Here is a 27165-nt window from a genome sequence, read left to right on the forward strand (position 1 = left end):
CCATCGTAGTTCTCATGAAGTGTTGCTATGCTGCCATCGTTTATTATAGTAACTTGGTTCGTATCAACCAAATGACCTATAATTTGCCTTTTTCTTTTTCTAACCATCCATCTGGAGACTAAAAATATTAAATATATGTTGCTTGTCATTTTTCTTATATATGTTGCAATATAATATTATAATGATTGAGTCTTGTTAAGTTGATTTACATGAATATCACTGCCTGCATAAATATATGAGAATTTAGTGTGTAATCTTTCCCTTTTTTCAGGTTAAGCAAGACGGGTTTTTTCCTGCAGATATGCTTTTACTTGCTAGTACAAATGCTGATGGTGTTTGCTACATTGAGGTAATTTCCTTTTTCGGATCCTATTCGTAGTAATTTTATGTTTCTATTTTTATTCTATTTATGAAAATGAGTGCCCCCCTCATGTCATGTATCATTGAGTGCCTTATTTCCAAAAAAACAATTTGGCCATTTGATTGCAGACTGCAAATTTGGATGGGGAAACAAATCTAAAAATCAGGAAGGCGCTAGAAAGGACTTGGGATTATGTCACTCCTGAAAAAGCCTGTGAATTTAAAGGTTAAGCCTTTTAATTTTTTCAAAATTCCAATGTTGCATGATTGTTTAACATAAAAAAACTTGATGTTTATTCAGAGATATACTTGATGCTGTGTCTGTCACTGTTATGGGTCTTTGATACTATTTGCATTTGTATTAACAGCTAAACTAAAATAATGAATATGGTCAAAGTTGTGTATTATGAATTAATATTTATTCTATTTATATTTGTAATTAATATCAAATAAACCTAAACCTTAGATTTTAATACACCCTCTATGTGTTGTAAAAAGGAAAAAAAAAAAAAGAAAAAAAAAAAGAAAAGGAAAACAAAGTATACCTGATTAAAGAGTCAATTGATGAGTTGCGTGAATAATTCTTTTTAATGTGAAAAAAAAGACATAAAAATCTCTATTTACATATTTTTATCCAGTAGTTAGGTTTCAGTTATTAAGCTACAATGAGGATATTATAGACTGATCACCGTATTGGAGTTTAAGTTAGTGTTGGAGAATGGGGAACCAACTTTTGGCTCCTGTTGGGGTTTGTGAAAATTTTCTTTTACCATTTTCCCATGTTAAGGCCATAAGGTTGCTAATGCTTGATTTAGTTGATGCTTTTGCTACTTGCATTTTTTGGATGGAATGTAAAATAGATAGGAGAAATGACCAAAAGAGGAAAGACATAGCAAATAGCAAAGCATCTACCAAATGGAACCTAAATTTATTGGTATCTGTTGCTTCCCATATCTACCGCAGTTTTACCCTATCTTTTCCATTTAGTTTTAACTGCTCATTTGCCTTGATAGATATGGTGTCACTGTTTTTCATCTACAATTTAATCATAATAACTTTTACTTTCTAATTCTAACTTGTCATTATTGTACTTCTAATTGTTTTTACGTTTGGCTCTTTCCATTCCAACTTTAATGCATATCTTACCATTGTAAATACTTAAAATATCTACTTCATTTACATTCTATATAAACCTTTCATGATTTTTTTTCCTTAAAAACCTTATGAGAATAAAAGCCATTAGTTAAAGTACTATTAATTCTAGTATAAAAAGCCTAAAAGTTGATGCAATATCCAATATCATCAATGTTCTTAATATTGAGTACAATTTGAGACTCCTTTGTTGCACCACACATAGTTTGGGAGGAATTGGTTTTTATTTTCTATGTTATTAAAGTCAATATGATTGTGTGATACAGTGTTGTCAAAGGTGCAAGATGCTCTCTAAGCATTAGAACTTTTATATTGCCTGTGGCTCAAAGCGCTAAAAAATCATTTGCCTTAATGAAAGCTCAATTCATATGTTTATGTTTTTGTATGTCAATGTGTTTGTGTCTATTTATGTATTATGTTGCTTCAACTCCTCACTTTTATGGCATAACTACGAGGATATTGCCCACCAAGGATCCTCTATATACGTGGAAAGGTGTTTAGAATTTTGTCAGTCAACATTTTTTTTTTCCATTTGAGTTTGTTGATGGGCTTTGTCTGAAGTTGCTTTCAAAATCTATTTTTATCCATGTTTCTTCTTCTGATCTTATAAATAGCAGTACTCTTTGTTAACTGCAGGTGAAGTGCAGTGTGAGCAACCAAACAACTCTTTGTACACATTCACTGGCAATCTTGTAATCGATAATCAAACATTGCCTCTTTCTCCAAATCAGATTTTACTGAGGGTATATTCTGATTTTTTCCCTTCCATCATAAGCTCTTTACTTTTATGTGTTTCCATCTTTTTTTCATCAGAAATTGATCTTCTTATATAGCAAGTTATATCACTTTGAAGTTAATATTTTCTTTTGGCCTCTGGATTTTTCCAGGAGCATATGGAGGTTTTTATTGTACTTAAATATGATATGATACGTATTGGTAGGAATAGTGATATAATGTCACTGTATAACATTCTTTTAACTTTATGGGTCTCTTAATTGTGTTTTGCTAATCTTTAATTAATTAGCAACTGCTGTATTTGATGTTCTCTTTCCACTGATGAACTTAACTGCCTGTGGAATTGGCAATTTGATTTCAGGGTTGCAGTCTGAAAAACACTGAGTTTGTAGTTGGGGTTGTTATTTTTACCGGCCATGAAACGAAGGTTCGTTATAAAAGTTTAACACTGTCTCTTATAAGAAGTATGTTGGAACAAATAACATGCTGATATATATTGCTTTATAGGAAATTTGTAAATATGAACCAAAAATATTTTCTATCGTATTCAAATATTTTCAGCCTGACATTTGTGTCATTTTGTAACTGGCTGAGCTTAGAAGGTTTTGCGAATGTTTATCCACTCCAAGGCATCCAATTGTGTTATTTTCTTCCCTTTATCTTTTTGTTCTGCTCTTCTAAGTTGATGCCATTTTGTGGGAATTTGGGATGAGTTTGCAGGTTATGATGAATTCCATGAATGTTCCTTCAAAAAGAAGTACATTAGAGAGGAAACTTGACAAACTTATTCTCACTCTCTTTGGTACTCTGTTCACCATGTGTCTGGTTGGAGCAATAGGCAGGTCCGGGAAATTGCTAGTCTGTACTTAACAATACATGTCATTAAATGTTGGATTTCTTCCAATTGTTTTGTGCTTTTTTTATTTTTTGATAGTGATGTTCACTGCTTGAAATTTTGCAGCGGTGTATTCATTGACCGAAAGTACTACTTCTTAGGTCTCAGTAAAAGTGTGGAAGATCAGTTCAATCCAAACAGAAGATTTCTGGTAATATATGTTTGTTGGTTCTGGGTTTCTATCACATACCCATGCACACCCATAACAAACATGAAACTTTAACTTAATCCTCTTTGTCGGTTTTACAGGTTGTTCTTTTGACCATGTTGACCCTACTTACATTATACTCGACAATTATCCCGATATCTCTATATGTTTCTATTGAGGTTGGCCCCTTTTTTTCCTTTCATTTATTTGATTTCTTGCTTTATCAATGCAAATATATATATATCTTACTGGATTTTACATGCAATTTTAGATGGTCAAGTTTATTCAGTCCACTCAATTTATCAACAAGGATTTAAATATGTATCATGCTGAAACCGACACCCCCGCTTTGGCTAGGACATCTAATTTGAATGAGGAACTTGGACAGGTAAGGAGATGCAATATTTTCTGACTTGAATGATATGCAGGTACTTTTCTTTTTTTGTCTATCTCTGAGTCATTTTGAATTTCTGGTATTATAAGGTGGAATACATTTTTTCTGATAAAACTGGAACTTTGACAAGAAATTTAATGGAGTTCTTCAAGTGCACGATTGGAGGTGAAATCTATGGAACAGGTATGACTGAAATTGAGAGGGGTGTTGCAGAACGAAAAGGCATTAAGGTCCAAGAGGTATTGTCTTTTATATCTCTTTATGAAGAAATGAATATTTTCCTTAAGTAAATTTAGCTATATTGCTAGGGACTGGTGTTCTTGTTCTCATAACAGCTTTTATAGGTGCCAACATCAATCAATTCTGTGCGGGAAAAGGGTTTCAATTTTGATGATGTTAGGCTCATGCGAGGTGCTTGGAGAAATGAGCCTAATCCTGATGCTTGCAAGGTATTTTTACTAGTCTTTTACTATTAATCTGAAACATTAATAATGATTTATGGTGGTATTTCTCTATGGTCATTGGCAATATAAGCAATATATAGTTGCATTTTACTATTAATGTGAAACATTTGCTACCACAATGCTTTTATTTCTTACCATTATGGACTTATTTTGACTGTGAATCATTTTACTTAAGGGTTCTCATTGGTAAACGCTTGTTCAATCTCATTATGTTTAAAGTGTTGTTTTAAGGGGGTAAGAATAAGATGTAATTTTTAGGATTTTTTTTAAAAGGACTTTTGCTTGTTAGTCATGTTTGATACTTGGTGGTTGTAGGAGTTTATTTACGTTTTTCAGTACTTTCATTTCGATGTATAAGGTGTTTTATCTAGTTGGATATGTTTTTATTGCCATGCTTTTAGCTAATATAAATAAAATGCATGTATGGCATATTTATGACATCACTATCAATATTTTATGTTGCAATTATGGTATTTGAATTTAATGAAGTTGAAGATTAGAAGATCTACTTTTTTTTTTTGTTTTTTTGTTTTTTGCTTATATCATGATTTGGCCTTAGAATTATACTTGTTTCTCTATTTTGCTATCTAAATGTTTTTTTTAATCCCTTTTTGTGCTTAAAATATTCTTTCATTATAGTTTTTAGTCCAAAAAGTTTATAGTGTTAAAAAAAGTGGCATACCCAACCAATCAGAATACACCATGTGCCTGCTTCTTTTCCATGACAGCAATGATGTGGCCATTGATCGATAATGCGGTCATTGACTGTTGATTGACCACTGGTCGTTTGTTGATATTGACCGATCATTGACATGCTTTTGACTGACATTGATCAATTGTTGATCGTTGACCGTTTTAATATATTTTTAAATTTTAGAATTTTTTCCTTTATTTCTTTTTTGAATTATTTATATGTTAATTACTTTTTATAATATTTTATATTATAAATTAATATATTATAAAATTGAAAATTTTAATTTAATAAAATTTATAGTACTTATATGTTTTTTGAATTTTATATAATATTTGTGAATTTATATATATTTGATATTTTTATATTTTTATAATGTTTTAATAATTTTTCATTTTATATAATTTATATATTATAAAAATTTGAAATTTTTGAATTTAATAAATTAATGTATATTTGAATCTTGAATTTTTAATGGATGCCACATCTAGGGGTGAGCAAAACTCGATTTGAGTCAAAAAAATCGAATCGAGTTATTGGAGTAAACTCGAATAAGTAATACAAGTTTTGAGTTCGAGTCGAGTTGAATTTTACAATTCGAATAACAAATGATCTAAATACCTCTTTGGTCCTTGTCAATTTTGAAAATGAACAAATTGGTCTCTCAACAAAATTACAAAAAAAAAAATTCAAAATGTTTATAAAATTCCAAAATTTATATATTTTTTTAAAATTATAAAATTCTTTTAAAAAATTCTAAAGAATATATGAAATTAAAATTTAAATTTTTTAAAATAATAATTATGGGAACATAAATAAGTTAATTAATGATTCAAGTTATTTTTTTTGTTTTATTTTGCTTTGGAAAAGTTTTCAAATGTATATGATTTCAAATTTATGTGTCTTAACAAGATTTTAATTTGACATGTTTAAGTTAACTTAAACAATTTCACTCGATTTGACTTGATCCAAAAAATTTTCTAATCAAGTTAGGATGGTAAAATAGGACTCGTAAACTCGATTAATTCAAATTTTTTTATCTTGATTTGACTCAACTCGATCAAATGCTCATCCCTAGCCACATCAGCAATTGTCATGTGTAAAGGAATGTTGCTTGGCATGTTTTCATTGGTTGGTCACTTTTTTTAACATTGTTAAATTTTTAACTAAAAATTGTAGTGGAGTAATCGCTTAGGTATTGAAATAGGATAAAAAAGTTTAGGTACTAAAGTGAAAAAATAGGGGTACAAGCGGGGGTCAAACCGTGACATAAGCCTTCTTTTTTGAAATTTAGTTGAGAAAGTTCATTTAGAAGTAAAAATGATAGCAAGCTTTCAATTGTTTTTTCAACCATGATCTTGAACTTAGCCTAGTAATCAAGGTTGATATTTTATCAATTAATTGAGCTTCATCTCAATAGTTTCATATAGATTTGAAGTTGAGATCCATAAAGTTTTAAAAACAATTTTGAGTGCTCAGTTGTAGGGATTGACAGGTTTGCCTCCAGCCGCAGTACTTGGTATTTGTCAAACACAATTTTGTTTTGTTTTGTTTATATATGGCAATGTTGTCCATTGTCATGATCTTTCTTTGATGTTGGGTATTGGCTTTATTGTAAATTGTTGTTAAGCCATGCATAAGTGAACATTATGAATGATTTGTCTAATTCTATTTCACTGTTATCTTTAAATATGGTAAAGAGTAAATTGAAGAATCATATGTTGTATTGGATGACATGACATCTGAGTTGCCCGGTCATTAACAGATTATCTTTATTGTTGAATTTTTTAATAGATACAAACCAATAGTTTTAGATTCTAACATTACACTATTTTAAGTCTAAGGGGAAAATTTAGAGGTGTTCATGAGCCGGGCTGGGCCGAGTTCGGTCTAGGCTTAACTAAAAAATCATGCCCATTTATTGGGCTCGGGCCTGGCCCAAAAACAGGCCTAAAATTTTGTCCAAACCCGACCTGGATAAAAATACTAAAACTCTGGCCCAACCCGTATTAATTTTTTTATATTATTTTTATATATATAATACATTAAAAATACTAAAAACATCAAAATAAATATTTTTCAACAAATTGAAAATAAATTTTAAAATTATTTTCAAAAATATGTGGACTTAAATAACACTAAGATGCAATTTAACAAGAAAATGTCTCTAAAATAATAAAAAAATTAACAAATGCCTTTAAAATAATAACAAAATTAACAATAAAATAAGTTTTATACAATATCCAAATAATAACAAAATAGTAGTAATTTAATAGTAAAATGGTAGCAAAATACAGAGAAAACAATAAGAAAATAATATTCAAAAATAAAAAAAATGCAGATTTTTTTTGTCCTTTAGTGAATTCAGGTTGGGTCGGGCCGGGCTCGGGCTAAAAATACCTTACTCGAGGCTCGACTCATTTTTTAAATAGGCCTTATTTTTTTGTCCAAGCCTATTTTTCGAGTCTATATTTTTGTCCAAACCCTCTCACATTTCGGGCCGGGCCGGGTAGCACGGCCCATGAACACCTCTAGGAAAGTGGATATTTTCTACTGTAAATTCGAAATGGAAAATAATATACTGTTGATAATAGTAATCCTTTTTTCTTATATATTCCAACAGAAAAATTTACATAGCTATTTATACTAAAAGAATAGGCCTAACTAAGGAAACATAATTAATACATTAAATCAATAATCCTAATTTTAAGCTAATCTAATCTCTAAAAATCAGTAATGAGATTAGTTGAGATAAGCTATCGACACTCCCTCTCAAGTTGGTGTATAGACGTCACACATGTCTAATTTGCAAACCAAATTATGATAGCTTCTGCTATTAAGTCCTTTAGTGAACACATCAACTAATTACTTGTCAGAGGCTACATGACTTAAGCCCAAGATGCCGGTAATCAACTTTTTTGATAATAGTTTTTTGGAATTTGTCAAAACATGCTCTAGGAGATCGTTTCAATCCATACAAGGCTTTCTTCAATCTACATACTTTCCTCTGCGTTTTTGCATTATCAAATCCAAGAGGAATCTTTATATGTACTTCCTCATCTAAGTCTCCATGTAGGAATGCATTCTTCACATTAAGTTGTTGTAGATTCTAGTCAAGGTTGGTTGCACAATATAACATAATTCTGATGGTGTTCATTTTGGCAACAGGGGCAAACGTCTCTTGATAGTTTACTCTATAAGTTTGAGTGAAGCCTTTAGCAACCAATCTGGCTTTGTACCTTTCAATCGAACCGTCGCACTTCTGTTTCACAGTAAACACCCATTTGCATCCCGCCAAATTCTTGCCTACTAAAGGAGTTACTAGCTCCCAGTTCTCATTCTTTACTTGTGTCTTTGTTTCTTCAACCATGGTTTCTTTCCACTTGGGATCTTCAAGTGTTAACGTCAATCCTGTGGAATAGACATAGAGGACAAGGACATGACAAAGGCTTTATGGGGCGGGGACAATGAGTCATAAGAAATAAAGTTAGACATACGGTGTTTAGTACAGGGTTTAACACCTTTTCTTTGGGCAATAGGTTTATCTAAATCATTAGGGGGTAACTCACCAGAAGATGAAGAGTTTTAGCACATAGTAGGTTGCATGATGACTTTTTTTGTTCTAAGCCTTCTTGAATACTTCTTTAAATCTGGTTTGTCCAGACGCCCAACAATCTTCTTTTGAACAATAGTGTTTTCTAGAACAGTAGTTTCCCTTTGAACAATGGTGATTTTTGGAATAAGGTTTTTAATAGTTACTGAGTCAGGTATCACTTCTTTTTCATTGTTCTCCCCCTGAAGAGGTGACTGAGTTGTACCATAATAGGGCTCAGTTTCTCTGAATGTAACATCCATTCTAACGGAAGTTTTTCGTGAAGGAGGATGATAACAATTGTAACCTTTTTGTGTTGGAGAATACTTAATGAACACGCATTCAAGGGCTTGTGAATCTAATTTGCCTGCTTTCTGATCATGGACGTATCAGATACATCCAATTATCTTGGGAGGAACATTATAATTATTTTTACCTTGTAAAGTTTTTAAGGGACTTTTAAAATTAAGGGTTCTGAGTGGCATTTTATTAATAAGGTAGGCGACTACAAGAATTGTGTCTCTCCATAATGGTTTTGGAAGGTTCATGGAAAACATAAGAGATCGTGCAACTTCTAGCAAATGTTTGTTTTTCCTTTCAGCAACCCCATTTTGTGAACTAGTATCGGGACAAGTAGTTTGATGAATTATTCCATAAGGCTCCAAATAGGTATTAAAATTGTACTTTGTACCATTGTTAGTTCTAAAAAATTGTATCTTAGCATCAAATTAAGTACACTCCATTTTATGAAAAGATTGAAAGCATGTAAACATATCATTTTTCGATTTTAGCAAATACACCCAAGTCATCTTAGGGCAACAATCGATAAAAGTAACAAACCACCAATCACCAGATAATGATGTATGTCGAGTTGGTCCCCAAACATCAAAATGAATAGTCATAAAAGGAGTATTACTTCTATTATTTCTCAAAGGATAAGAATTTTTAGTGTGATTAGCAAACTCACAAGCTTCACAAAATAATGAATCAAACCAAGTTTTTGAAAATGATCTGGGATATAACTTTTACATAACAAAAAATGATGCGTGTCCTAACTGCTTATGCCATTGCATTATTTCTTGGTTGATAACCTTATTACCTCCAAAAAGGCTTGAACAGATTCACTACTACTCTCCAACATATAAGACATCATGCAATCTACCATTGTCAATCTTCTTCTCTGTTTGAAGGTCCTAGAATACACAATGATCAGAGAAGGTATTTGTGATGGCACTAACATATAAAAGGTCAACTAGAAAATGAAGAACATGTAGTACAGAGGATAGTTTAATATTGGGTGAACAGTTGATAGAACTTGATCCAATTACAAGAGTAACAGGCTCATGGACTATCATGGCACTTTCTTTTGTTTGACTTAGGAAGTAGTTTAAAGAACTTTTAGAGGAATCTGTCATGTGTTTATTTGCACCAGAATCAATAATTCATTAGTAAGTATTAATATGAATATTAAAAGCATTACCTTACTTTACAAAATTGGATGTTAGATTTAGGGGGTTATCATAAATAATATATATTTTTAATTTTGCCTTTTTTTTCTAAAAAAAAAAAAGCACCACAAGAGCCAATAACAAGGAAGACCTGAAAAACAACAACAAAGCCAATCGTGGTGGTTGGAGAATCAAACTCGATGGGTGTGACTTGATGCGTTGCCGTGTGAGCAAGTACGCCGAAGTTGTGGGTGGTGCGTGAGATCCACGTCCAGGGAGTTTGGTCATCGGGTTTTGAGGTTTCGTTGTAGATGAGACTACGCCTTTGTTGAAGGGGGCGGTGAGAAAAAAATAGGCCGAAAAATAGATATTACCAAATTGGATTTTCTACGGTTCGGGAATTTTGAAAAAATAGGCTCCATAAATCTGGATTCTCAAGCTCTTGATACCATGTTGATAATAGGAATCGTTCTCTTGTATATTCCAACAGAAATATTTTCATGGCTATTTATACTAAAAGAATAGACCTAACTAAGGAAATATAATCAATAAATTAAATTAATAATCCTAATTTTAAGTTAATCTAATCCTTAAAAATCGGTAATGAGATTAGCTGAGATAAGCTGTCAACATATACATTGTTCAATATTACATAAGTTACTTTGGACAGTCAATTAGATGCTTGATATCTTTGCCAATTTTAATAACCCTTAATTGTATATATGTGGCATCGCCAATGGATGTGTGTGCATAGTCATGTATTCATCAGATTTTTAAGCTATTTTCTTCTCAACTAGTTTTGAGTAGGCAAAATATGTCCTAGTGCATTATTGAGCTTAATTTATAATAGCGGGGCTCTTTCTTTATATGATATGATAATCAAAGCTAGTGTTTGTAAACAAATAGAGCCTATGATGGGCCCATCTTCTAGTGTTGATTATCAGGTTCCCTTTTTATATAATTGCATTATTCATTTGTTTATTGCACATAGTGTAATTTAGGAGTGCATAAAACATGATTGAAATTTAGCTTTCTTTCTATTCATTGGGATTTATTTTTGAACCTAGTTATACTTTTTGCTGGATACCTACCTAATTGAAATCATACGGTAGTCTAAGTTATTAACTACAAAGTTTTAAGGCATGTTTTGTTTCTTCATTGCAGGAATTTTTTAGGTGCCTTGCCATATGCCACACTGTGCTCCCTGAAGGTGATGAGTCCCCTGAGAAAATCAAATATCAAGCTGCATCCCCAGATGAGGCTGCATTGGTTTTGGCCGCAAAGCATTTTGGCTTCTTCTTTTACAGGTTAGGGTTTTCCAATGTCTCATTCGAAAGTGGAAAGATTTATTTTAGCGAGAATTCTAATTAAAAATTTAATTGAATTCAACTTGATTCTGATTTAGTTTTAATCTGTTTGTTTGAAACATTGGATTGCATGTTTTCCACTTAAGTAAAGTAAATTAGATTCATCCCTGGTCTTTATCTTGTTTGAGGCAGCTTTTGAAGTAAAGCATAACTATCTTGATGTCAATGTACCAAGTGAACCAAATGTTTTTATAAATCTGATAAATTTCTTTCAAGCTTTTATTGAATGGTTCAATTTTCTTTCCTAGATGATTCTGTTTCTCAAGGGAAGGAAAAATGTTAATGAAGCAACTTATTTTGGTGGTTCTTGATTATTAGTTGTTAATTTTCTTTCCAAGGGATAGTGCTACTATCGTGTTGCTTTTTCCTAAAGTTCATCAACTCAATGTCTTCTACAAATGAGATGATCCCTCAAATTTGGCAACTACTTACGACTTTTGATAGACAACTAGTAGAGGAAATGAGTATAGATTTGTCAAATCATATTTCTATTGATACGGTTTTGGGGAGAAAACAACAACAATAAAAAGAATTAGGGCTGAACAAACAAATAGGAAAGATGGAACTTTAGAAAACTTAGGGTTATAGAAGACCTCTAGTTTTTCTATTAATTCAAAGAAAATAATAAGAATAATAATAATGACTGTGAAGCCTATAACTTAATTAAATTGGTTTTCTTTTTTACAACATAATCAATACTTAGTTTGATGTAAAAAATTAATAGATTTTGATCGCCATTCTTTCAAAAGACAAGGATTATTCTTGAATGTGTTACCACTCCACAACAAAACGAACTTGCTGAGCAAAAGAATGGTATCTCCTATGGATCACTAGATCATTGTTGTTTCACAAGAATGTTCCAAAACAATACTTGTGTGAAGTTGTATTAACCACTGCCCTTCTAATTAATAGGTTCCCGACACGTGTCCTTCGGTTCAAAAGTCCATTGATATTAAAAAAAATTTCCCAAAATTTTCTATTGAAACAATTTTATTCCTCAAATCTTTGGGTGTTGCGTTTTCATTCTCACAATAGGAGTAAATTGTATCCACGTGCTTTTCGATGCATTTTTATTTGATTCTTACACACAAAAGGGTTATAAATGTTCTACCTACTAAAAAATTCTCTATCTTGTTGATGTTACTTTTGTCGAGGATGAATCCTTTTTTCAACAGGCTTATTTAGGGGGAGACCTTGAATGAAGATAAAGCAAAATATATGTTTCTTCTTGATGAGTCTATACCCATAACCGTCTCTGAGCCCACTTCATTACAATTAAAACCATTCATGGCATCTGAATTTGTTTTTTGTGAGTCCACTTCTCTTACTTCTCCATCAATCGAGTTACTCAAATCAGTTGAAATGATGAAAGATAAGGGAAACCAAGATAACATTCAACCATTGCAGGTTTATTCCTGGAGGAAAATACTAGTCTCTCGACCAGTACAAGTACAACCTTCTATTCGTGTTGTTGCCCAATTTCCCGAAACCACTTTCAAACTAACTGGTAGTGCACACCAAGTGTTGAGCCAATTGAACCAGCAGACAAACAAAAAAAATCGGGTACTGAAGACTAACTAATTTCACTTTAAGAAAGGAACAAGAACTTGCACAAAACATCCATTTTATCTTTTTCATATCCTATCCAAATCTATCCCAAAACCATAGAGCCTTAGGAGATAAGAGATGGGAGGATGCTATGAAAATCGAGATGAAAGCCCTAAAGAAGAATAGAACATGGGAGTTTAGTTGAATTGTCGAAAGGGAAGAAACTGGTCGGATGTAGGTGGCTTTTCACTATAAAATACAAGGCTGGCGGCTCAGTGGAAAGATACAAGGCAAGATTGGTGGCCAAAGGATACACTCAAACCTATGGCATTGATTATCTTGAGACATTTGCCCCTATTGCAAAAAATGAACACAATACTGATACGTTTATCGTTAGCTGGTAATTTTGAGTGGAATCTACAATAATTTGATATATGCGTTCCTCCATGGTGATCTAGAAGAGGAAATTTACATGGAAGTTTTTGGATTTGAATCTAAAGAGGGAATGGTGTGCAAACTGAAGAAAGCTCTTTATGGGCTCAAACAATCACCACGAGTTTGGTTTGGGAGGCTTACTAAGGTAATGATATCGTTGGGATACAAGCAATGTCAAGGAGACATATCTTGTTCGTGAGACACTCAGATTCTGGGAGAGTTACAACATTGTTAGTTTATGTAGATGATATCATCGTAACTGGTAATGATGTAGAATAGATGAACAATTTAAAGCAACGTCTAAAGGAGTTTGACATCAAAAAGCTAGGAAAATTAAAATACTTTCTCGGCATTGAAGTAGTGCATTCAAAGTAAGGAATTTTCGTCTCCCAACAAAAGTACATGCTCAACTTGTTGAAAGAAACAAGGAAGATGGGTTGTAAACCAATTGAGACCCAGTCGAATTTGATGCTCCAGAAGTTTCCATCATAGATAGAGGATCCTATCAGGGGCTTGTTGGGAGGTTGATATATCTAGCACACAAGACCAAATATAGGATTTGTAGTGAGCGTGGTCAACCAATTTATGCACAATCCTGAAGAGTCACACCTTAAAGCAATAAACAGGAGATTACAATAGTTGAAAGGCAGCCTAACAAGAGGAATTTTGTTTAAGTGATAAACATGCACATGTGTGACATTAAAAGCTTATACTGATGCAGATTATGCAGGATCTTTGGTCTACAAGAGATCAACGTCTGGTTACTGTACTTTATTAGGTGGGAATCTTGTAACATGGAAGTAAGAAACAAAACGAGATAGCAAGATCAAGCACAAAGGCAAAGTTCAGATCAATGGCGTTGGGAATATGTGAGTTACTCTAGTTGGAGATAATGTTAGATGATTTAAAAATAAAATAGGAAGGACCCATGAGGCTGTACTGTGATAATAAATCAGCCATTAGTATTGCTTACAATCCTTACTCTAACATTCCAATACTTGTATATTTGGCCCTTGCTTTTGCTTCTTGTGCAATTCTCCCAACAATTGATTAGTGTTCTTTTTGAAATTCTTTGACAGCCTTTGATAAAAATGCCGCACATGTGATAGGAGCTATAGTAAGATAAAATAATGATTGTAATTTGCATATTTGAGTGCAAGGATCTTAAACACCCAAGTAGGTTGTTTGTTTGGAGAGGAAAAAACTCCAATTAAAGAAATTAGAATATTTACCCCTTAATAACAACTTATACAATACAACAAAAATTTAAACTAATGAAAGCATAACAAATTCCTTAAATCTAGCAACGTAATGGAAGTGTTGAAGGTGCTAATGGTGGTTGTTAAGTTGAACATGTAGAAGGTGGAGAAGAGTCCATGGATTGTGTAACTTTGAAATAATTCAGTAAACAGTTGGTTTCTTCTTTGTTGACTTTTTCAAAGTCCATAAAATTACCACTTGCTGCCTTGTTTTTCTTTCAAACATATGTTTTCAAAGGTCGTGTTGTATCATGATGTTCAACATCCCATGGCCATGGGGTAGAGGATCAAACCTGATTTTTTGATGTTTGAAGGTTTGTAGATTTTGAGGGTGCGGTGTTATTGGGATAGCAATTGTTGGACTAGGTTTGGTATAACAATGCAAGTAAAGTTTTAAGATCCACTGGAAGTGTTCAACTTCTGTTTGAGCTCAAGTGCCAAACTCATGGCTTTATAGATGAATTGTGGTTTGTGGATTTTGACATTAACATTGAGATCGTTGCGTAATCCATTAAGAAAATCCCCAAAAGATAATGTGTTCAGGCCAATTTTTAACATGAGCAGAGTGTTTAGTAAGTTCTTGTTGGTATTGTTGTATGGTTCCTGTTTGCTTATTGTTGACCTAAGCAAAAAAAACCTAGTGCATCCGCTACCAATTACATAGTTGAAACATCAACCTTGAGATAATTGGGAGCTTGACAATACTAGTAATGCTTTTCAACTTTCAAAATCTAGCTGTTGGGATCCTTACCATTGAATCGGGAAAATCCAATTTTTGTAGGTGGCCGTTGAGAGGAATACCTGAACCACCAAGGGGAATCATTCTTATCTTCTGCCTCGTCTGTCCCAAAAGTTTAGCCTAGTGCATGTTGCCCCAGTGAGGTTTCCAATCCTTTTCACTTAGATTGGGCTTTCATGGAAGCGTCAATGGCCTTCACCTTAGATGTAATGTAAGCGAGCTGTTGTAAAACTTCATTGGATGTGTTAGCAGTTGCAGGATGGGCATCGATGGTGGTGGGGGTGGTGGTTGTTTCGATTAGAGGAATAACGAGTGGAGACCACCATCCTGGCTCTGAGACCAAAATAATTAAAATGTGTAATTTGCATATTTGAGTGCAAGGATCTTAAACACATTTTTAACTTCAGACTTATTTTTTAATAAAAATAGCCAACAAATGTGAGTATAATCATCAATAAATGTGACAAACTAATGTTTTCCTGAAAAAGTTGAGACTCTCGAAGGTCCTCAAACATCACTATGAATTAACGAAAAAGGTTTGGAAGCTTTATATTTTTTAGGTGGGAAGAATAACCAATGATGTTTAGGTAATTTATAAAATTAACAATGATATGAAGAAAGACTTATTTTTAAATAGATTAGGTAACAAATATCTTAGATAGTAAAAATTAGGATGTTCAAGCCTATAATGTCAAATCATAACCTTATCAAAACTAGAAGCAGAATTTAAACATAAAGTAGTTGGTTGACTTAGATGATCGTCGTCAAGAAAGTAAATTCCACCAGATTATTTAGCATTGTCAATCATCCTCCTCGAGATCATGTTTTGAAATTTAAACATAGAGAAGTCAAATATAACATGACAATTCGAGGACTGAGATAATTTACTAATCGATATGAGATTACAAGCTAGATTTGACATATGTAAAATATCATGTAAAACCAAGAAAGGCAAAATTTTAACACTGCCTTTCTCGGCTATTGCTGAGAACGACCCATCTGCTACTATGATCTTTTTGTTTCCTGCACAAGGTGTGTAAGTTGAGAAAAGAAAATGACTACTAGTCATGTGATAGTGTTTTAGAATCAATGATCCACGTGTTTGTTTTACAAGGCTTGGCGCTGAAAAAAAATAGAAAAATAAGCATTTGATTGGGTAAAGGAGGAAGAAGGATTATTGGATGAGTTAGGAATAGAAGAATTCATCCGAAACTGTGGTAATTGAAAAAGCTTGTGTAGATACTCTAATTGTTCCTTAGTGAATGGAGACCCTTCTAGAGAACTATGACCCACACAATTTTCTCGTTTGGAAAGCTCTGTTATCCTCTGATTGTGAACCACGACCATTGCCACTTTTTTTTTTTTTCATTTGCCGGTTTTCATGGAGCTTTCAACATGTTTTTCGAGTGTGCCAATATTTTTTTGCAGTGATAGCACCAATATTTTTCTTTTTTTCTTTTTTCACTATTATCATTATTTTTTAATAGTTACAAGAGTAAAATTATCATCATTAGTTAAAATTCTAGCCTTAACAATACTTTTTTCTTTGTCTCCTCTCTTCTAACCTTAGAAAAAATCTCACAGTCTTGGAAGTGGTTTTTTTCCTAAGATCCGAGATCTTATTTCATCAAATTCTTTATTTAAACTTGCCAGAAATAAATAAGCTTGTTCATTCTTTCTTTTTTCATAGCATTTATACCATCTTCGGGATTCTCATATTAACAGTAATCCAGTTCTTGCCAAAGAAATATCATCTCGTTATAATAAAAAGTAACTTCTGTTTCTCTTTGTCTAGCTTTCTAGAGTTTTATTTTTAACTCAAGATTTGTGAAATGTTTTCTAAATCTAAATAGGTGTCATTCACAGCGTCCTAAATTTAACAATTGGGAGAAAAAGAAAAGGTTTAAGCCACGCAATTATCATATAATTTTCTAACCTCTACTTGCTCATCTTTGGATCACACACCTGTGGTTGCTTGACTTCTCCAGTTAAATGACCTAGCTTGCCGCGCCCATCAATTGCTAACTTTACGGACTGCAACCATTTGAAATAATTCTTGTCATTAAGCTTGTGAGATGTCAGCTGAAAAGAGAGGTGAGATGCCTTTGTCCCTTGAGTCATTGCACTCTTGGTAGTTGTTTCAATGGCAAAACTTTCTTTCTCCGTTTGATTGTTGGATCTCTTATCTCTAGTGAAACTATTTTAACCATTATGTTACTAGAGATTTAACCTAGTTCAGATGCTATAAAAGTTTTCAAGAGAGTATTTAATAAAACTGTTCTGTTTTTTATTAACTGAAGAACTAAATTTAAATAGAGAAAAGAGTCCTAACCTAATTGGGAAAATAATTCATTTATTCTAATAAACTACTAAAAGATAAAATAAAATATTCCTAGAATATCTCAAATGAATTCTAAGATTTATCTACCTAAATAACTTTAAAGTATATCTCAAAATATATGGGTTTCATGTATTTCAACACCTAGGAGTTGATAAGGATGATGGTTGAGATTAGCAGTACAACTTTCAGTACCCGTACCCATCTTCCAGCATCAAGTTGAGCATCATTTGAGCAGATTTTCATTGGTTCAAAGCTGGAATTATTGGACCTTGGGAAACCCCTCAACAGTACATGAAGCGGAGCTGATATAGGAGCTTGAGAATCTGCAAATATGTCAGAGTATAACAACCTACATATCAAATTAATGGAAAAGTTGTACATTATTTATCAATCACACTCCCAGCAAACTTCCTTGAAAGATTTGGCAATGAACCCTGTTGGATTATAGCATCACAGTAATGCTTATATGAATGCAGCATCATTGCAAATCTATGAACTTACATGCAGTGCATTCTCCCATAGACAGTGACAGCATAGGCATCTTTCAGGTAAGGACAAGCTGACTTTTAATTTACCATCTCAAAACTTAGTAATTGAATGGGCCCAAAAGATGAAAGCTGAAATCATTGACTGTCTCATGCTACAGTCCTAAAGCCAAAAGAACTAATTCCCCGCCCCCCCCCCCCCCCAACACAATGCATGTAGAATACCAAGTAACATTCAATTCTCCAGCAAGATAAGAGACTTTGAGGCATGATCATAAGCAAAGAAGTCCAACCTACACATAAATGTTGTCTTAGAGCAAAACAAATTAGACCAAGAGGTTCAAACAAATAACTGTTGTTCAGATGCCAAGGCAAACATTCACGCGAAATTATTAACAATAAGTCCTCACTTCTACCCATTTCATGAATTTCATCCACTGACTTTCTCCAGAAACCATCGGAACTTGAATTTCAGCAACAACTTTCGTGTTGATTGCAGGTATTTTTTCTTCAAAAGACTGCATCGCCTTCACAATATGACTTGCGTTTAAACTTTCCAGCTTTTTCTTGAGTTCAACACTGAATTTTTTCATGGCAGAATTTTTTTCAATTATGGAAATTGAATCTATCCTTTTTACTCCAAAATTATCACATGATGTTGTATCCCTTGGGATATTCAAGAGATTTTTTACTTGCCTCCAATCCTCTCCTCCTGAGATTTTTGCTATCATTCCTTGGACAACCAAAAGTTTTTTCTTAACTGGATACACATCTTCATATTCTTCTGGATATTCATCATAGATTGGTTCTAATAGATCATAATCTTGATCTTCCACATACATCTTACAAAGAAAATCAGTAAGTTCAACTTTACTTTCATCTTTGTTTAATTCAGGGCCATGTGCCAACTGTTCCTTCAATCCACCTCAATCATGGAAAGGGTTTTCTTTCTCACTAGAATCAGATTTATCAGTGAGACTACCTTCCGTTATGTCAAACTAGTTCTGGGCACCTTTTGAAATCTCCATGAAGGTTCGTTTTAGTTGATGTCGCAACCAAGCATAAACTGCATCGGACAATTCTTTAATCGCACTTAGTAGCACAGCCAAATCTTTTTTTTAATCTTGATTTCCTTCTCAAACTCTACTTCCAACCATGGCTTAAAAGCAAACCCTAATATAAACCTAGGATCTAATTAGGCTCTGACACCAAAATTGATGTCGTTTAGTGGAGAAAACAGCAGCAATTAAAGAATTAGGACTGGACAAACAAATAGGAAACATGAAACTCTAGAAAACTTAGGGTTATAGAAGACCTCGTTTTTCTATTAATTTAAAGAAAATAATGAGAATAATAATGATGGTTGTGCAGCCTATAACTTAGTTATATAGGTTTCCTTTCTTGCAACTGAAGTTGCTAGGATTTCTTGCAAATAAAGTTTTATTCTTAGCCCTAGGTTTAAACCCTAAAGATAACTAGTAATCCTAGCCATCCATAATATAACTCAATAAATAAAACTGAAATAATAAAATATTAAAAAACAAATAAAAGCTCCCGCTTCATCTCTGACAAATTTTGAACCTTTTTTCTGGGCATTATGATTGTTGTTTCCTTTTTGGTGTGAGCTAGGTTGAGGAGATTACTGTTGCTGCATGATTTTGCAGCTTGATTTGAGGCTCTTTTTTTTTTTTCCCTTTTGTAGGCGTACACCTACAATGATATATGTTCGCGAATCTCATGTGGAGAGGATGGGTAAAATCCAAGATGTGTCTTATGAGATTTTAAATGTTCTCGAGTTCAATAGGTTTGGATGCATCTTTGCTCCTATCATTTTGTATGTGTTCTTTCTGGTTGGCACTAATGTGTACTCATTTTCTTTACGAAATAGTACGAGGAAGCGCCAATCTGTTGTATGCCGTTATCCAGATGGAAGGCTGGTACTATACTGTAAGGTAATGAATCTTCAGAAGTTTTTTATAGTATGAGCATTAAAAATGTTTTCTCGGGGAAAAAAAAAAAACAAGTATGACACTGGGCCAGAACCATGCTTTTCACAGGGAGCTGATACTGTCATTTATGAGAGGTTGGTGGGTGGAAGTGATGACTTAAAGAAAGTGACAAGAGAACATTTGGAAAATTTTGGCTCTGCTGGATTACGAACCCTTTGCCTAGCCTATAAAGATCTAGCTCCAGACGTTTATGAGAGCTGGAATGAGAAATTCATCCAAGCCAAGTCATCTCTACGAGATCGTGAAAGGAAGTTGGATGAGGTATGTTTATCTATGTGGTATCATTTTCTCCTTGAAGAAACTAAGTATATATTTTTTTCTTTTGTAATAATGATTTTTTTATCTTCTCTTCATTTAAAGAAGTATATTGATTCATGTATTATTTGCTTTGATTTTTATTTTTTATTTATTTACTATTTTCATAATAATGCTGTAATGATTTTGTTTACTGAAATCTTGGCGCTAATCTGTTATTCTTTACTAGGCTGGCTTTGCTGTTAATGTCACCTTATCTTTTGGATGATCCACTTTACTTAAATGATAGGAACATCTTGTGAAATGAAATGGCTTGGTCTTTGATCTTAATTTGGTCAAAACCAAATATAGTTATATACCCCTTAGTAAAAGGGACTAAGATCAAGCTGACTTCTGTGGCATTTCAGTCCTTTTGGGATGAAAGTTGTGGAGGTTTTTTTGCTTTTAATAGGAGGTTTTCTCAAGCCATAACATGGCTAATGGTGCAAAGTTAATCTGACAAGGTTGCAATAAGTGAATCTATAGGGAGAATATTTCTTCTGTTAGCAGGGAAGGGAAAGGCATTTTGAATCTGAATTAGATGTATGGTCAAGAAACTTAGATAATATTTCTTCTGTTAGCAGGGAAGGGAAAGGCATTTTGAATCTGAATTAGATGTATGGTCAAGAAACTTAGATTTATGAGATATTTGGAAAGGACTCTCTACTCGGTGATTCTGTAGCAGGGATCTTGGATCACTGAGAGTGATCAGATCATTGTCTTGGAGGGTTATCTAATTCCCATCTAAATTGTAGGAAACTTTTATGACCAAGATTATGTGATATGTAACATTGGATACAGTCAATATTACCCACTTAATATGTGAATCAAGATTCTCTCAAAATTATATTTATCTTGGAGGGTTATCTAATTCCCCTCTAAATTGTAGGAAACTTTTATGACCAAGATTATGTGATATGTAACATTGGATACAGTCAATATTACCCACTTAATATGTGAATCAAGATTCTCTCAAAATTATATTTATCTTATATTATAATTTTTAAACTTTCAAGCTAATGCCTTTTGCCAAGTTCGAATAAAATCTAGTGTTTTCTTTGAACCTTTTTTAATGTTATGTGAAATATATATTTTTGTTTTCTTTAATTATAATTTTAATATATATAATTTTATTTTCTAGTTCAAATTTTTCTACATAATTTATATCTTTAAACATTAGCTTAATTATAAATAAATGTATTTGTCGAAAGTGGTTCTTAATATTTCTACATATTTTTTATTATCCATGAAGCCAGGAATCATGGTTCCATTCTAGTTGTATCTGGTTTAGGAATTAATTCACTTGACATGTAAGATCAGATACAATCAATATGACCCACTAAATATGTGAATCAAGATTTCTATCAAAATTATATTTATCTTATATTATAATTTTATACTTTCAAGCTAATTCCTTTTGCCAAGTTCAAAACTAAATCTCGTGTTTTCTTTGAACCTTTCTTTAATGTTATGTGAAATATATATTTTTGTATTCTTTTATTATAATTTTGATAGATGTAATTTTATTTTCTAGTTCAAATGTTTTTACATGATTTTTATTTTTAAACATTAGCTTAGTTATAAATAAAATATATCTTTCAAAAGTGGTTTTAATATTTTTTTTACCAAGGGTGAGTTTTTTATTGTCCATGAAGCCAGGAATCATGATTTCATTGTAGTTGTATTAGGCTTAACTGGATTAGGGAATTACGGTTTTTTTAATCGGCTTTGAACTTTCAGGTTACTGTTACTGGAAAGATGAGTTACCTCTATAGAGATGTAATTTAATGATTATTATATCATGCACATTTTTGTAACTTATGCAGGTAGCTGAACTCATAGAGAAGGATCTCATTTTAATTGGTGCAACTGCGATAGAAGACAAGCTTCAAGAAGGAGTGCCAGATTGCATTGAGACTCTTTCCCGAGCTGGGATTAAGATGTGGGTGCTAACAGGGGACAAGATGGAAACTGCAATAAATATAGCTTATGGTAAGATTCAATTAGAGATTCTATTTTGCGTCAATTTTCCTTGGAATCAAATAATGTATTCAGTCCTTGTATGGTTAACAATCTTCATTTCTCTTTTGTTTCTAATAATGTCGCAGCATGCAACTTACTAAACAATGAGATGAAACAATTCATTATCAGCTCTGAAACAGATGCTATTAGAGAAGTTGAAGAAAGGGTAAGCATTTAAAACTAGTCTTTCTTTAGTTGCTTTGAGTTTAGGATTTACTGTAATACAAACTATTCTATATATTCATGTTCATTCTTTTACTTATCAGGGGGACCAAGTGGAAATTGCACGCTTTATCAAGGAGGAAGTTAAAAAACAACTGAAGAAGTGCCTTGATGAGGCACAGCAATATTTTCACAGTGTCTCTGGACCAAAATTAGCACTTATTATAGATGGAAAATGTCTGATGTATGCTTTAGACCCAAGTTTACGGATAATGCTTCTCAATTTGAGCTTGAATTGTTCTTCGGTTGTTTGCTGCCGAGTCTCCCCTCTACAGAAAGCTCAGGTAGGTTCCTGATGGTAACTGAAATGAAACATCATTAATTTAGCTTTCAGTGGTGTTGGTATGTATGGATAGAAGGTCAATTTAGTAAATTGATGACAATTTGCAAATGGCATGACATTTTTCTGAAGATACCTTGGTGAAGTGACTGGGTTCGCTATGGTCTATATTATTTTGAACAATGTTTTTCAATGTTGAAAGGTTTTGAGGATTGGCGCCATTACAAGCATTTTTAGAACTTTATCAAACTAACAGTGTTTGGTGTGTTACCTCTGTCCTAAACCAATTTTCTCTGTGATGACTAGGATTATTTTAATGAGCTCTCTTTGAGTGCTGAAGTTCATATGAAACAATGATCAAAATTTTGGTTTTTTTCTTTCAATGTAAGAAAAGAAAATGTAGTTCAAACTATGGATAGGAAAGAGGAAATATGGTTTAACTTCTGTTGTTTTGAAAGTAACATCTAAATTTACTTTTGCATTTGCAGGTAACAAGTCTAGTCAAGAAAGGTGCACGTAAAATTACACTTAGTATCGGTGATGGTGCCAATGATGTTAGCATGATTCAAGCTGCTCATATTGGTGTTGGGATTAGTGGGCTTGAGGGGATGCAAGCAGTTATGGCTAGTGATTTTGCAATTGCTCAGTTTCGTTTTCTTAAAGATTTGCTCCTTGTTCACGGGCGTTGGTCTTATATTAGATTATGCAAGGTTTGAGTTTCTTTTCAGAAACATTTAACATTTTTTGTTGGATGTATGAGCCTTGGTGTTATCTTTTATATCATGCAGGGTTTGACTTTTCTTTTCCCTTCAAAGCAATTTTTTCCTTTGCTCTCAAAAGCAATTTAAAACTGCTGCTTGGTGATTATATTCATGGTACCCTGTTTTGCAGGTTGTGACGTATTTCTTTTACAAGAATCTTACATTCACTTTGACTCAGTTTTGGTTCACCTTTTATACTGGATTTTCTGGTCAAAGATTCTATGATGATTGGTTCCAGTCGTTGTATAATGTCATATTCACTGCACTACCAGTGATTATTGTTGGCCTTTTTGATAAGGTACCTCAATTTTTTCCATCTATTTCTTAGAATTTTGTTCCCCTGTTATAAGCTTGATTTATTCAAGACTTTGCTTGATGTCCAGGATGTCAGTTCATCCCTTTCAAAGAGGTACCCTGAATTATACAAGGAGGGAATAAAAAATATGTTCTTCAAGTGGAGAGTTGTTGCAATATGGGCCTTTTTTGCTGTCTACCAATCTCTAGTCTTCTACTACTTTGTGACAGTTTCCAGTTCTACAAGTCAAGGTTCATCTGGTAAAATGTTTGGTCTATGGGATGTCAGCACAATGGCCTTCACGTGTGTTGTAGTAACTGTCAATTTGCGCCTTATTATGATCTGTAATTCAATCACAAGATGGCATTACATTAGTGTTGGAGGAAGCATTGTAGCGTGGTTCTTGTTTATTTTCTTATATTCTGGTATTATGACTCCATATGATCGACAGGTAAGTGGATAATCACATTTCATCAGCTTTCTCTCTCCATTTGGATTGAGGCATGCAACTTAATGGCTGTATTTGCTGCTGCAGGAGAATATCTTTTGGGTCATATACGTCTTGATGAGTACATTCTATTTCTACATCACTCTTCTTCTTGTTCCTGTTGCTGCACTTCTGGGAGATTTCCTTTACTTAGGGTAAGAATGAGAAATAACTGCAAGTTCTCTACTCTGAGACATAATTTGCTGCATGAAAATCATTTAACACTATAAGGCTGTTAGGTGCGCGATAGATTTCCAACTCATGAGTTTCAAGTTGGGTTTGTATTAGCTGCCAAAATTAAAGCCATACATAGCACATTCTTTTTCCTCGCTCTTATTTTCTATGCTGTATGATTTTTTCTTAACGTGTTTGCTTTTGTTGCCAGTGTGCAAAGATGGTTCTTCCCCTATGATTATCAGATTGTTCAGGAAATTCACAAGGATGAAGCTGATGATAGTGGTCGTACAGATTTACTGGGAATTGACAATCAGCTTACACCAGATGAGGCTAGAAGCTATGCTTTATCTCAATTACCAAGGGAATTATCCAAACACACGGGCTTTGCCTTTGACTCTCCTGGTTACGAGTCCTTTTTTGCTTCACAACTCGGTGTATATGCACCTCAGAAAGCATGGGATGTTGCTCGCAGAGCTAGCATGAGGTCGAAGCCAAAGCCAAAACCAAACAAAATAAATTGATTTGGAACAACATTGTTGTATAAATTTTTTCCCCAAACCCCTCATTTGATAGCCTAGCCCTAGAGATCTGTAAAATTATTCAATTTGTTGTAGTGCTGTTCTTATTTTTTTTTTTTGAAGTTCCATTATAAAGCTTTCTTTTAGGAACCAAATCGAGTGTGAGGGTGTCACGGATGTACAGCAATATCATGAACACTCTTAAAGTGCAATTATACAAATGATTTTTAATGATTTTTTTATTCTAGGATATTAACTCATCTATTGAACGGGCAAATAGTACTAGACGAAGGAAAATCTCGTAGTCAGTGCAGCCGTTTATAACTTGCTATCTTTCCGGAGTAGATCACAGATCCGGACAATCTAAAGTCAAAATTTGTTGTTATATTTGAAGAGTTAATTGTGATAATTTTTAGTTCAGATTGGTCGCCGAATTGTTTTGATTACTGGGTGTTTTATTTTATTATTTTTTTTTTTTTCAGTTTGATCGGTTCACTTCGATCAAATAAAATAGATTGTTAAAAGTTTATAAAAATTGAAAAAAAAAATTATCAAAGAGTATAGATCTTGTTTTAGTCGGTATGCAAAGGTTTGCCTGTCAATTGATTTTTGTCTTTGCCTGGGTTGATGTATTAATCGGTTTTTGATTCAATCAAATCCAATTGATTGGTTAGGTCTTGTTTTAGCAATCTTGGTTAAGTGTACCATTTGTTCCTATATTTGATATGTCAAAGTTATATTGATTAGAATTTTTTTGTTATTAAAATCATTAAATGTCTAAGTTTCAGGCAGAACTTAAAATGAATTTTTCTTTTTGGAAACAGAACTTCAAAATTAATCTATTGAAAAAAAGTTAAATAGAAAATTAAAAGAAATAAAAACAAAATAGAATAAAAATTAAAAAGAACCTTGAAACTTCTAACTTTTTACTGTTTGCTTTCCTTCTTTTATTTCTTTCCTTTTAAATTCATTATTTCGAAAAAATTATTTTTAATTGTAATTGACTTAACTTTAGCGTAGCAAATTGTGCAATTTAGGCTATAAATTTGCTTCAAGAAAGTTATGTGCCTATGCAGAACGAGCAAGAAAGAAAATAAAGCTCAAGAAAGCTATGTAGTAAGTCAATTGTATCAATTTGGTTAGTGAATTTTGAATGATACAAGTTACAAAATCAGGTGGAAAAGGTCTCTATTTATAGACGAGCTTTCCTACATCTAACAATACACATTGAATTACATCACTGGCTCTGTCTATTTACAAGATAAATTCCTGAGGAATTTGAACTCTCTACAATTTACTGGAGTGTTTACTAGGTCACTAGGCTTTCAAGTAAATGGGATTTCCATAATGTTCTAAGAATTGAGTCATTCCTAGTAGGTTAAGTAAGCCCAATTTACTCAAGCAATTGCCTTGGGTTGTTTTCGTAAGTTGGCCACAATCCTTTATGTAACACCCCTATAACCCGTATTCGTCACTGGAGAGGGTTATGAAGAGTTACCAATCCAAAACACTACATCCGTACCTTCACATTTACATAAGTTCATTAGCAATTATACGCATAGCCAAACATAATCAAAGATCGAAATTCAGACTTATACCGACATTCAAAAATTTCCATATTCACATGGCTTATATACAATAACATCTCAAAATATCATTCACTTAGTCTATTCTATACATGCCATACTAGCTCTAACACATAGTGGTACCAAAATGATAGTGTGACGAGTTGCTGACGATCCCTTTCCGAGCAGGTGATTGGAGTCAACAATCTATAAAATAGAGAAACGTAACAAACGGAGTAAGCTTTCATAAGCTTAGTATGTTTTAAGCAATGCAAACAAATAAACGCAAATATACTTCTATTATTCAATTTCTCAAGAGGCCATTTACTAGGTATATTGCCATTTGGCCAAACATACACAAGCACATAATGCACATTCAGCATTCTTATAACACTTAATCTGAATTCATATAACATAAATAAATCAAATACTTTCACATACTTTCACACCTTGACCGAATGTATCATGATCGTAGGTATAGT

At 33.0% G+C, this 27165-nt stretch overlaps 1 protein-coding gene across 2 annotated transcripts in view; it reads left to right on the forward strand.

The window, feature by feature from the left end:
* Positions 1–25360, forward strand: part of LOC108482875 (phospholipid-transporting ATPase 3-like) — a 32124-nt gene extending 6764 nt beyond the window's left edge. For both annotated transcript variants that reach the window (XM_017785962.2, XM_053028675.1), the window contains 22 exons: positions 272–349; positions 490–586; positions 2149–2255; positions 2609–2674; positions 2968–3089; positions 3209–3293; positions 3392–3469; positions 3562–3678; positions 3774–3923; positions 4029–4133; positions 11044–11186; positions 19756–19857; positions 19942–20005; positions 20111–20323; positions 22183–22348; positions 22465–22544; positions 22645–22884; positions 23369–23590; positions 23772–23939; positions 24025–24387; positions 24472–24578; positions 24809–25360. In XM_017785962.2, the coding sequence (XP_017641451.2) occupies positions 272–349; positions 490–586; positions 2149–2255; positions 2609–2674; positions 2968–3089; positions 3209–3293; positions 3392–3469; positions 3562–3678; positions 3774–3923; positions 4029–4133; positions 11044–11186; positions 19756–19857; positions 19942–20005; positions 20111–20323; positions 22183–22348; positions 22465–22544; positions 22645–22884; positions 23369–23590; positions 23772–23939; positions 24025–24387; positions 24472–24578; positions 24809–25121 (3186 nt within the window). In that variant the 3' untranslated portion in view covers positions 25122–25360. The remainder of the gene's footprint in view (positions 1–271; positions 350–489; positions 587–2148; positions 2256–2608; positions 2675–2967; positions 3090–3208; positions 3294–3391; positions 3470–3561; positions 3679–3773; positions 3924–4028; positions 4134–11043; positions 11187–19755; positions 19858–19941; positions 20006–20110; positions 20324–22182; positions 22349–22464; positions 22545–22644; positions 22885–23368; positions 23591–23771; positions 23940–24024; positions 24388–24471; positions 24579–24808) is intronic.
* Positions 25361–27165: the final 1805 nt, after the last annotated feature.

Source organism: Gossypium arboreum, chromosome 1 (assembly GCF_025698485.1).
Source record: "Gossypium arboreum isolate Shixiya-1 chromosome 1, ASM2569848v2, whole genome shotgun sequence".
In the NCBI taxonomy this organism is placed as follows: Eukaryota; Viridiplantae; Streptophyta; class Magnoliopsida; order Malvales; family Malvaceae; genus Gossypium; species Gossypium arboreum.